This window comes from Bombina bombina, chromosome 5 (genome assembly GCF_027579735.1).
Source record: "Bombina bombina isolate aBomBom1 chromosome 5, aBomBom1.pri, whole genome shotgun sequence".
Taxonomy (NCBI): domain Eukaryota; kingdom Metazoa; phylum Chordata; class Amphibia; order Anura; family Bombinatoridae; genus Bombina; species Bombina bombina.
Window position 1 is genome coordinate 606,422,861 of NC_069503.1, and position 13,709 is coordinate 606,436,569.

The 13,709-nt window shown below is 38.8% G+C and overlaps 1 protein-coding gene across 1 annotated transcript in view; it reads left to right on the forward strand.

The window, feature by feature from the left end:
* The window catches only part of SUGCT (succinyl-CoA:glutarate-CoA transferase), a 1,111,985-nt gene that overhangs the window by 647,497 nt on the left and 450,779 nt on the right, over window positions 1–13,709 (forward strand). The window contains exon 9 of the mRNA XM_053715817.1: window positions 8,796–8,891. Within this exon, the coding sequence (XP_053571792.1) occupies window positions 8,796–8,891 (96 nt within the window). The remainder of the gene's footprint in view (window positions 1–8,795; window positions 8,892–13,709) is intronic.

Here is a 13,709-nt window from a genome sequence, read left to right on the forward strand (position 1 = left end):
TACGCTCGGCACTTTTACGGCCCAGCGTACCTGGTTTTCAAAGCGCCAGCCTGGAGGCGGCGGATCCCATAGGAATCAATGGGAGTCTGACCATAGCGAAAGTACAAGTTCGCTGCTGACAGACATCCCATTCATTCCTATGGGAGCTGTCTACACCTAACACCCTAACATGTACCCCGAGTCTAAACACCACTAATCTGACCCCCCCTACACCGCCGCAACTAAATAAAGTTATTACCCCCTAAACCGCCGCTCCCGGAGCCCACCGCAAGCTACTCTATACATATTAACCCCTAAACCGCCGCTCCCGGAGCCCACCGCAACTATAATAAATGTATTAACCCCTAAACCGCCGCTCCCTGAACCCGCCGCAACCTATATTAAATGTATTAACCCCTATCTTGCCCCCCCTACACCGTCACCACCTATAATAAATTTATTAACCCCTAATCTGCCCCCCTACACCGTCGCCACCTATAATAAATTTATTAACCCCTAATCTGCCCCCCCTACACCGTCGCCACCTATAATAAATTTATTAACCCCTATCCTGCCCCCCACTACGCCGCCGCCACTGTAATAAAATTATTAACCCCTAAACCTAAGTCTAACCCTAACGCCCCCCTAACTTAAATATTAATTAAATAAATCTAAATAAATTAACTCTTATTAACTAAATGAATCCTATTTAAAACTAAATACTTACCTTTAAAATAAACCCTAATATAGCTACAATATAAATAATAATTATATTCTAGCTATCTTAGGATTTATATTTATTTTACAGGTAACTTTGTATTTATTTTAGCTAGTTAGAATAGTTATTAAATAGTTATTAACTATTTAATAACTACCTAGCTAAAAGAAATACAAAATTACCTGTAAAATAAATCCTAACCTAAGTTACAATTAAACCTAATACTACACTATCATTAAATTAACTAAATAAACTACCTACAAATAACTACAATTAAATACAATTACATAAACTAACTAAAGTACAAAAAATAAAAAAAGCTAAGTTAAAAAAATAAAAAATTAAGTTACAAACATGTTAAAAATATTACAACAATTTTAAGCTACTTACACCTAATCTAAGCCCCCTAATAAAATAACAAACCCCCCCAAAATAAAAAAAATCCCTACCCTATTCTAAATTAAATAAATTTCAAAGCTCTTTTACCTTACCAGCCCTTAAAAGGGCCATTTGTGGGGGCATGCCCCAAAAAGTTCAGCTCTTTTGCCTGTAAAAGAAAAATACAACCCCCCCAACATTAAAACCCACCACCCACATACCCCTAATCTAACCCAAACCCCCCTTACAAAAACCTAACACTAATCCCCTGAAGATCATCCTACCTTGAGTCGTCTTCACTCAGCCGAGCCACCGATGGAACTGAAGAGGACATCCGGAGCGGAAGAAGTTAATCCTCCAAGCGGTGCTGAAGAAATCTTCCATCCGATGAAGTCATCATCCAGGTGGCGCTGAAGAAGTCTTCGATCCAGCCGATGTCATCTTCAAAGAGGCGCTGAAGAGGTCTTTTATCCGGGCGAAGTCATCTTCCAAGCCGGGTCTTGAATCTTCCTTCCGCCGACGCGGAACCACCTTCTTCACCGACGGATTACGACGAATGACGGCTCCTTTAAGGGACGTCATCCAAGATGGTGTCCCCTCAATTCCGATTGGCTGATAGGATTCTATCAGCCAATCGGAATTAAGGTAGGAAAAATCTGATTGGCTGATGGAATCAGCCAATCAGATTGAGCTCGCATTCTATTGGCTGTTCCGATCAGCCAATAGAATGCAAGCTCAATCTGATTGGCTGATTGGATCAGCCAATCGGATTGAACTTGAATCTGATTGGCTGATTCCATCAGCCAATCAGATTTTCCTACCTTAATTCCGATTGGCTGATAGAATCCTATCAGCCAATCGGAATTGAGGGGACGCCATCTTGGATGACGTCCCTTAAAGGAGCCGTCATTCGTCGTAGTCCGTCGGTGAAGAAGGTGGTTCCGCGTCGGCGGAAGGAAGATTCAAGACCCGGCTTGGAAGATGACTTCGCCCGGATAGAAGACCTCTTCAGCGCCTCTTTGAAGATGACATCGGCTGGATCGAAGACTTCTTCAGCGCCGCCTGGATGATGACTTCATCGGATGGAAGATTTCTTCAGCGCCGCTTGGAGGATTAACTTCTTCCGCTCCGGATGTCCTCTTCAGTTCCATCGGTGGCTCGGCTGAGTGAAGACGACTCAAGGTAGGATGATCTTCAGGGGATTAGTGTTAGGTTTTTGTAAGGGGGGTTTGGGTTAGATTAGGGGTATGTGGGTGGTGGGTTTTAATGTTGGGGGGGGTTGTATTTTTCTTTTACAGGCAAAAGAGCTGAACTTTTTGGGGCATGCCCCCACAAATGGCCCTTTTAAGGGCTGGTAAGGTAAAAGAGCTTTGAAATTTATTTAATTTAGAATAGGGTAGGGATTTTTTTTATTTTGGGGGGGTTTGTTATTTTATTAGGGGGCTTAGATTAGGTGTAAGTAGCTTAAAATTGTTGTAATATTTTTAACATGTTTGTAACTTAATTTTTTATTTTTTGTAACTTAGCTTTTTTTATTTTTTGTACTTTAGTTAGTTTATGTAATTGTATTTAATTGTAGTTATTTGTATGTAGTTTATTTAGTTAATTTAATGATAGTGTAGTATTAGGTTTAATTGTAACTTAAGTTAGGATTTATTTTACAGGTAATTTTGTATTTCTTTTAGCTAGGTAGTTATTAAATAGTTAATAACTATTTAATAACTATTCTAACTAGCTAAAATAAATACAAAGTTACCTGTAAAATAAATATAAATCCTAAGATAGCTAGAATATAATTATTATTTATATTGTAGCTATATTAGGGTTTATTTTATAAGTAAGTATTTAGTTTTAAATAGGATTCATTTAGTTAATAAGAGTTAATTTATTTAGATTTATTTAATTAATATTTAAGTTAGGGGGGCGTTATGGTTAGGGTTAGACTTAGGTTTAGGGGTTAATCATTTTATTACAGTGGCGGCGGCGTAGTGGGGGGCAGGATAGGGGTTAATAAATTTATTATAGGTGGCGACGGTGTAGGGGGGGCAGGATAGGGGTTAATAGGTTTAATATAGGTTGCGGCGGGTTCATGGAGCGGCGGTTTAGGGGTTAAACTATTTATTTAGTTGCGGAGAGGTGCGGGATCAGCAGGATAGGGGTTAATAATTTTATAATAGAGGGCGACGGTATAGGGGGGGCAGGATAGGGGTTACTAGGTATAATGTAGGTGGCAGCGGTGTCCGGGAGCGGCGGTTTAGGGGTTAATACATTTATAAGACTTGCGGCAGAGTCTAGGAGCGGCGGTTTAGGGGTTAGTAACTTTATTTAGTTGCGGGGGCCTCCGGGGGCGCCGGTATAGGGGGTAGAACAGTGTAGTTTAGTGTGAGTGCTTAGTGACAGGCTAGCAATAAAGCTGGGAAAAAGCCGAAGGGCAGCGAGATCGGATGAGTGATAACTGTCACAGTCCGCTGCTCATCGCCCCGCGGCTTTTTGACAGCTTTATTTGATAACTTAGGCGAACGTATTCAAGGTCCGCGGCGGCGAAGGTAGGCGAGCTTAGGCGGACGTATTGGGCCGGCTTGATAACTACCCCCCATAGTGTTATTTGAAAGGGGGCATGATCTGAAATTATGATATCCCCAATTTTTGCTTCTGATATTTGATGTACCATTTCTTTTGATATTAAAAACAAATCTATTCTTGAAAAGGAACGGTATTTCCCTGAAAAAAATGTGTGTTCCATTATTGCCGGGTTCTTATATCTCCATGAGTCAACCATTATGATATCCCCAATTTTTGCTTCTGATATTTGATGTACCATTTCTTTTGATATTAAAAACAAATCTATTCTTGAAAAGGAACGGTATTTCCCTGAAAAAAATGTGTGTTCCATTATTGCCGGGTTCTTATATCTCCATGAGTCAACCAGATTCAGGGAGTCCAAAAATGAGGAAACAGTTTTTTTTTCTAGTAGTCCTTTTTTACTTTAAATTTCCCTTTTAGTTCCTTCTAGGCACATGATCTATCAATGTTGAAATGTGGGGTAAGGTTATAATCACCACCAATAATCATTTTTGTATCTAAGAATTTGGTTAATAATTCAATCATCGATTCTGCTAGACTCATTTGGCCCATATATATTACATAATGTCAATATTTCTTTATTTAACAACATTTGTATAATAAGAAACCTCCCATGGGGATCACAAATTGATGCTCCAAATTTTTATTAAATCAAATTGCGATACCTTTGCTTGATTTTTTTATATGATACAAAAATACACTCATTAACCCATTCCCTTTTCATTGCTGTGTGTTCCGTATCAAGTAAGTGTGTTTCCTGAAGGAATACTATATCAGGCTTACCACTTTTCTTTAAATGATTAAAAATAGATTTCCTTTTAATAGGGGAGTTTATCCCTCCCACATTCCATGATATTACATTTACCATTATAAAAATATAAAATTAGCACATTAAGGGGCTGAGATTTTAGAGGTAGAAGGGGAGAAGAAAAAACAAAAACAACAAAAAAAAAAACAAAAAAACAATTGGGTGGTGTAGTGTCATAAGTGACCAATGCATATGAAGAAAAAAAAAGTATAGATGTGATTAAGTGGGTTCATATTGCTTTAAGACGTGTAAGAAAATAGTGTATTGTTATAGTGTATATAATTAATATACTAGATAGGTGTTCTGAAGTCTGGTTTAAGGAGATTCAATGTGTAAGTTTGAGCGAATTTCAAGTTTACTTAAAGGAATGTGAGGAAATAGTGAAGTGCTGGGATGTGTCTATTCTCAAGTAAATATTGTATATAGGGCAAGGGGGGGGATTAAATACTATGAATACTAATTATCCTTGCTAATCTCCTCTTCTACCTCCTAGTACTCCTCATGCATCACTAAGTCTTTACAGAGTCAAGAAATGTAAATATTTCCTCATTGTTATTAAAGATTTTAACTCCATCTTGAACAAAGGTCTTGACTTTAGCAGGGAAAATTACAAAGGCTTTGAAGCCCTTATTACTCAATTCATTGGAAGCTGGAATGAGCTCTTTCCTTGCTTTAACAGTCTCAGCAGCGAAATTCTGATAAATTGAAATCTTATTACCTTGAAATACTAAGGAATTAGTTTGTTTGAAAATCATTGCTTTTGCTCTATCATTTTGAAATGTAACAATTATTGGTCTAAGGTTGTCTCTCCTGGGGTTATGATTCCTCCAATTAATTCTGTGAGCTCTCTCTGTTGTAAATGGACCCTTTTCCATGCTGATACCTAACAGATAAGGGATTTGTGATTCTATAAATGTCCCTAGCTCTTCTAGTTTGATTGTTTCCGGGATTCCTAATATTCTTATAAAGTTATTTCGTCTAGAGCGGTTTTCTAGCTCCTCAACCTTAAGTGTTACATTTTTATTCTGTAGTTCTATTTCACTGACCCTTTCTGTTATAGTTAATTGATTGTCTTCAATATCTGAAATTCTTTGTTCTGCCTTGTTCAACCTTTGTTGAAAGATTTTAATTTCTATAGATAGAGTTCGGATATCTTTTTTAACTCCTTTTGGACACCTTCAATTTTTGGTATCAAAATTTTAGTTATCTGTGTTATTATATTATTGGTATCTTATTCATAGTCTTCTTCTAATGCTGGGGGGCATTGTATTATTTAATAGATATTTTTCCAATTATACAAAAGCCTTTTAACTTGTTGCTTTTTAGATGCCAAGCTACCACATTAGTATAGATAAGATTTTTTTTTACTATTGCACACCAGATTTTCCCTTTAGGGGCAGACCAAAATTATCTTATACTCTAAAGCTTTACTCACATATAGGGCGATTAAGGGCTCTTAATAAGTGTATTAGCCTAAAATTTACCAGTATAGGCCTTACACATAAATATAGGTCATAAGCTCCCACTAAATAACCCCAACAGCATACAGATAACCAAGACAATATGTAAATATGCCTTGCATCTATATATAGACTTGCACTCCTGTCGGGTATCTTCAACAGAATTCAAATATTGATTTAGGTAACAATACAACAATTTAGCAACTACTTGTGATATCAGAAACAATTGCTGTCCCTTCAAGGCCCAAAAGTAACTGCCTCTATCGTATTGGCAATCTGTAAACTGATCAAACGTCCAATTTATTATAGTGTTACTTGTTCTTCTAAATTAATCCTTAAAGTAACAGTCAAATGTGGTATGTTTGTTTGACGAATAGCCCATCAACAACCCATAGTCACTGTCCGTGCTTCAGATCCCAATAAAAAAAAAAAAAAACAGAAAAATTGAAATACATGCCACAGGTGATTCTCTTTTCGGGTTATTTGTGAAACAGTCCCGCCAATGTTATCCTTTGGCCCAAAAATGGCTAACTCAAAACTTAGGGCACCACTATTGCTAGAGGCTCTGGGATAGATTTTATATAACCAAAAGTTATTTGTGAAACAGTCCCACCAATGTTATACTTAGGCCCCAAAAAATGTCTAGCTTGAGAGACTTAGGGCGCCACTATTGCTAGTAGCTCTGGATTAGCCTTTATGTAACCAGACCTGTTGGAATGTGAGCTTTTGTAAACCCAGGGCGGTTGACACTGTGTTAGGTTAATTAAATCATCTTCTCCTCTCTCCTTGCCAAACCATCTGGAGGCCAAGCACTTTCACTGAGCACCTTTTTTCCTTATTCCCCCACTCTTTTATTTACCATGGAATTGCCACTGTCTTTTATGGATACGTGGTATCTGTAGCGAAGGAAAGAAGGTGCCAAATAGGGTGATATCGCTACAAACAAATTTGATGGCAAAGTGATATAGGTTATTACTCACAAGCCGAGCGGCACTGGATTGTGCCTTCACAAGCAGACCAGGACCTCAGCGTCGCCCGGGAGACCAACCAAGGCAATACCCAATCGAAGGTCAGGAACACGCTACCGACAGCCAATCAGGACCCAAAGCGGTAACACACCTTCCTTTCGAAATCTACGGGTCTCTGCACTCCCAGCTGGGAATAGATGATACACCACAGGTGCCGGGAAATTCCTCCAATTCCTGGTATACTATGGCCGTTATATAGATGATCTCTAGCTCTGCTTGGTCCTAACAAGCTACCCAAGAGAGAAACCGCCATGGAGAAGGAAGACTACAATTCCCGTTAGGCAGAGCGAAAAAGACTAGAAAATTATTCAACCTGTGAAAACTATGCTTGTGCACTTTCAATTTACACAGGTTACACAGTCTCCATAAGCATTACTATTTTCCCCTTATGAAACCTTAACTGTTTCTTCACTGGGAAGTTCAGTACCTTCAATTGGCTAGTTTTTTTTACTTTGACTAGCCAGGCCATTGCTTATTAACACACACATCCAAAGCCAGAATTATATTTGTAAATTAAAGACCCCTTGATAAAGGGCACTGTACTTACAATTAGTGAATTCCAGCTTGAAAAAGACCCGTCCCAGGTACTGCCCCCAGACTTACTGCCTTGGAAAGGTTTCTGAAGCTTGTCACCGATGATTTGCTTTACAGGGGTTAATACAGGAGTTGTTCTATGTTCAGGTATTAGGATATCCGTGCCGCCGAGCGGCTTCTCGCATCCTCCACTGTGATCCCTCAGGTTCCTTCCACAGCCTGTCTTCCTGACCACGATAGATCCTATATATTATTGCCTCTGCTGAAATCAGGGGGGTGCTGTTTCTGTTTGCCCATCGCAGCGGTCGTTCACCTGGAATATTGGTGGCTCACCAGCTCTGCCACCAGGATTAAACAGCAAATTTCCCCGGCTAAGTTGAACTACCTCTTAGCCAAGGGCCCTTGAGACTGTGTTATTCCCACAGTGCGCTGATGAGAGGCCGCTTCCACACACCTTGCACGCCTCTTCTCACTGCTCTGCCCACTGAATGTCCCCTCCAAACGATTCTTGAACATCCAGTATAAATGGGATGTTGAGACCCCCACTTGGATATGGCATATTGTTGGTATGTACAAATTTGTATTATGGAAGTATATTATTTCCATCTCAGTCTCCTGATGCTTGACCTTTGGACTCATGGATTATTCATTATCAGCACCCTTTAGTGACACACATAACTCACGTTCTAAAACCAATCCTGCAAGAGGCATCATAGGCTGCCATGATCAATGAAATTCTTATGGTCTGTAGGGGTTTGAACTCTCAGTGATTAATCATTTGGGCTGTAGGCTAGTTTAGTCCTGCTTGGATTGCTATAGCAGATTATAATTTTGCTGAACAAACAAGTACATATTCTGGCCCTGGCTCAGGAAACAAAAATGTTTATAGCTCCAAATACAGACAGGTTCATCAAAGAGAGTTGTGACCTCTGGCACATACAGCTACATCATGGGCTAGATTACAACTGGAGCACTTCCATGCTAAGTCCCTCTCCCCGTAGACTTTTATGGGGCACGTAAAATAGTAGCAGAATAACTGTCGTAGCGTGTGTATGAATATTTACCTGGCTGTGTGTATGACTTAATTTCTGATTTCACGTTACTGAATGGGTTAGTACATTTCTTATAGCAAGCATGTGTAAATGAATTTATTTAATATATAATTTAATATAAAATGGAAATAAATCATTTGTTGATAGATTGTATAAAAATTACTTTCTAATGTTGTTTTATTTTTTTCTCCTTTACATGTTGAGTATAATTTCAGGTGTCTAATCTTATTTATGCATGTTTATGATTTCATATAGGTAGCTTGTCTTAGTCATGTAGCAGCAAATTTCCTGAATGGAGGAATTGAAGCAAAGCGTTGGGGAACTGCCCATGGAAGCATCGTTCCTTATCAGGTACAATTTTATATATTTTATATATGTTTTAGCAATTACCACATGAAATTGAAGAGCTAACACAAGTTTTTAGATGCCTTCAGAATTTAAAGCAATTGAGATAAAATTGTCTTTTGGGGTCAAACAATTCATACTGCATGTATTTAACAAGTGAGTAAAGAGTGGAACATCTGTGTAAAAGGGACTCTAAACCCAAATGTTTTCTTTCATTATTCAGATAGAGCATACAATTTTAAGCAACTTTCTAATTAATTTCTACTATCATTTTTTTCTTCATTCTCATGTTATTTGTATTTGACAAAGCAGGTATGTAAGTGTAAGAGCCGGTCCATTTTTGTGTTCAGCACCTAATCAGCGCTTGCTTATTGGTTGCTAAATGTAGCAAACCAATCAGCAAGCTCTACCCAGGTGCTGTACCAAAAATGGGATGGCTTCTAACCTTACATTCCTGCTTTTTCAAATAAAGATAGCAAGAGAACAAAGAAAAATTGATAATAGGAGTAAATTAGAAAGTGGCTTAAGATTGTATGCGCTATCTGAATCATGAAAGAAAAAAATTGGGTTTAGTGTCCCTTTAAGCTGTACAGAACAGCATAAAAAGTGGAATTATATAGCTTCATCCTCTATCACTCTACTCGTGAACGTTCATGGGCTTGACTTGCCAATGGTTCTTTCAGACATGCTTTTGTGGTTTCAAATTCTTTTCCACGCTGTTATCAGTAAGCCCTTATTTGGGGAACTTTACAAATAATTTATGCTGGCAAAAACAGTTCAGATACTTAATAATGAGCCATGATAAAAACCATATTTCAATCCATTTGAAAACACTTAACAGTTATTTCCGCAGACCAAAATCCCTACATTCATCTATTGATTCCATTCTAAACCCCTTTTTTGAATAGCAATAACACAGACATTCAGGACATATGAATATTATTATGCATACTGTTCACATTTGTAAATAAGGTGCCTTATTCCGAATTTATCTAATAATTCAACTTTATGAAAACTCAACCTACATATTGCATACTAATATATAGCAATAAATTTGAAAAATCAGAATATGGCTTTTATGCAGATGTTAAAATTTTTAAATAAAGAAAATAACAAATGCATGTTATGTTGTAAACGTTTTCTTTTTGTAGCGTGTATGTTTGCCATCATGTAATTAGCATAATTTTTTAATGTCATTAATAAAATGACATACAATAAATAGAATGACATGCATGTGCCTACATCACACCATATATTTTGTCACACCATATATTTATTTTACATATTATATGGGACTAAATACCAACAAAACTTTTTCCTAAATACCAACAAAACTTGTACACCCACCGCATTTAAAGCAACCTGGTTTCTTAACATTTAGCCAGGCAGAGCATTCATAGAAATGTCTATTGTCCGATATTTATAAAAGGTCCCATAGAGATTTACCCTTATAGTAGCACACCAATCTCCGTATGGAAGACCGCTGCTCCATAACCTGTCCGCCTGCTCTGAGGCTGCGGACAGAAATCAACCCGATCGGGTTGATTGACACCCCCTGCTAGTGGCCGATTGGCCACGAATCTGCAGGGGGCGGTATTGCACCAGCAGTTCACCAAAACTGCTGGTGCAATAATAAATGCTGACAGCGTATGCTGTTGGCATTTATCGATGTGCAGTGGACATGATCCGGAATATCAGATCATGTCTGCTCCCACATTCATAAATAGGCCCCCATGGGTGGACCAAAGTACTGATAAGGCAAAGAACTATCTGATTGGACAATGTCTCAATGATTGTGTATAACTTAGGAAAATTGCACCTTATCAACCATAAACAAGGTGTAAATCCTCTGTTGCATAATGTCATACTCTGCAAGGGAGCAGGTTCAGGAGTTGGGAGCTGTTGTGCAGAGGTGTCAGGTTCTGGGGTTAAAGTTGTGTTTTGTCTGTGTGTGTCTTTACTTTTTGGCATAATTAAACAGGTTCAAGGTTTTAGGTAATAAAGGTGATGGTTTTATTTATAGGATAATTAGCAATACAGAGATATGCAATTAGATAAGACAATGTCTATAGGCTGTAGTATTAGGCAGGAATACAGATCTTTGTAATAACAGGCATCATACTTGCATATGCTGTAGATTGGAACTGTGTAATAACAGGCTGGAATACAGTTCTTTGTAATAACAGGCAGGATACTTGCATATGCTGTAGATTGGAACTGTGTAATAACAGGCTGGAATGCAGATCTTTGTAATAACAGGCAGGATACTTGCATATGCTGTAGACTGGAACTATGTAATAACAGGCAGAATGCAGTGCTTTGTAATAACAGACAGGATACTTGCATATGCTGTAGACTGGAACTGTGTAATAACAGGCAAGAATGCAGATCTTTGTATAACAGGCAGGATACTTGCATATGCTGTAGACTGGAACTGTGTTATAACAGGCAGAAATGCAGAACTTTGTATAACAGGCAGGATACTTGCATATGCTGTAGACTGGAACTGTGTTATAACAGGCAGGAATGCAGGGCTTTGTATAACAGGCAGGATACTTGCATATGCTGTAGACTGGAACTGTGCAATAACAAACAGGAAACTTGCATAGACTGAAAACTGCAGAAACAGGTCCCAGGTTCAATTCCAGGCTGGATCATGACAGTACCCCCTCCTCAAGGACGACCTCTGGGCGGACTTAGCATTCTTGTATAGCTCCAGATGTTTAATGCGTACTAGCGTGCCATCAGAGGCATAAGTATAATCATGGGGTATTATCTTTTTTGAAGGGTTCTCCAGAAGAGGATTCTGCGGACTGGAATTAGTATAGAGGACCCCAACATGACTGATCTTTGGTTTCTGTGCATTTCTTGGCTTGTAGGTTCTGAAGAGGTGGGTCTGAGGAACAGAAGGTAAAGGACCTTTTGACCTAAGAGCAGTTTGAAGCACAGTCCCTTCAGTGTCAGAATCAGTATCATCTTCAATGCTTGAATAGTTAGACATTTCTTCTGAAATGCACAAAGATGAGAATGTAGCTGAATTTGGTAGGCAAGTCTCTGGATTAGTAGTACTATGATTCTGTGGATGACATGTTAGTACTTCACAGGAATCAGAGTCTTTGGAAGGTGCAGTCCTAGGCTGATCAAATTGGGGATGTAAAATAGAACCCATGCAGAGCTCATCGCCAGAGGAATCCGAAGTGGGATTAAAGTTCAATTCCTCTCTGTAGCCTGTCCATTTGATGACTCAGGATTTAGAGGTGGAGACCCCGGAAAAGACTTCTTAGGGGGTCTCACTGGACAAAAAGATATTACATGCCCAGTAGCTCCACAATAGAAACATAAGCCATTAGTTCTCCTTCTGGCCATTTCATCAGTGGTAAGAGGGGTTGATATCCTCCTTTGGATTGATAAGGATACAGCCTTTGGGGTAGTGGACACAGGAGTAGGAGTGCCAAACCCAGTTTTTTTTTATTGATAAAGTCTTTCAGGCTATCCTGTAATGTCTGGAATCCTGTAGTGAAATCTTGGATAAGTGACTTCAATGCATCAGGAAGGGATTTTAGAATTTGGTTAAGTTGTAGTAGATGAGAGTCCACAGACAAAATTCTCTCTGACACTTCAGTCAAAGAATGGATCACCTCTGCAGGCTCCGATGTAGGGCCTTGGCATTCTGTCATACTCTGCAAGGGAGCAGGTTCAGGAGTTGGGAGCTGTTGTGCAGAGGTGTCAGGTTCTGGGGTTAAAGTTGTGTTTTGTCTGTGTGTGTCTTTCCTTTTTGGTATAATTAAACAGGCTCAAGGTTTTAGATAATAATGGTGATGGTTTTATTTATAGGATAATTAGCAATGCAGAGATATGCAATTAGATAAGACAATGTCTATAGGCTGTAGTATTAGGCAGGAATACAGATCTTTGTAATAACAGGGTGGATACTTGCATATGCTGTAAATTGGAACTGTGTAATAACAGGCTGGAATACAGTTCTTTGTAATAACAGGCAGGATACTTGCATATGCTGTAGATTGGAACTGTGTAATAACAGGCTGGCATGCAGAGCTTTGTAATAACAGGCAGGGTACTTGCATGTGATAACAGACAGGATACTTGCATATGCTGTAGACTGGAACTGTGTAATAACAGGCAGGAATGCAGATCTTTGTATAACAGGCAGGATACTTGCATATGCTGTAGACTGGAACTGTGTTATAACAGGCAGAAATGCAGATCTTTGTATAACAGGCAGGATACTTGCATATGCTGTAAACTGGAACTGTGTAATAACAGGCAGGAATGCAGATCTTTGTATAACAGGCAGGATACTTGTATATGCTGTAGACTGGAACTGTGTTATAACAGGCAGAAATGCAGAACTTTGTATAACAGGCAGGATACTTGCATATGCTGTAGACTTGAACTGTGTTATAACAGGCATGAATGCAGGGCTTTGTATAACAGGCAGGATACTTGCATATGCTGTAGACTGGAACTGTGCAATAACAAACAGGAAACTTGCATAGACTGAAAACTGGAACTCTATAGTATCAGGTAACAAACAAGCAAAAGTACCTGAGTCAGTCTTTAGGAAATAGAAAATTAGGCAAGATCAATTGCCAGGAAATCAGTCCAAAAACGAAACACAATGTCAAGGGAATATCCAGAAGAGTAGTCAGGAAATGAAGCAGAAATCAGGAACCAGGAAATCCAGCAAATCTGTATTTCACTCAGGAAACAGGACCAGAGGGTCTTTCAGAGTATAACACTCAATGTCAATCCCCAGAACTGAAAACAAACCTCCCAGATATAGCAGGCTGCTGATTATATGAT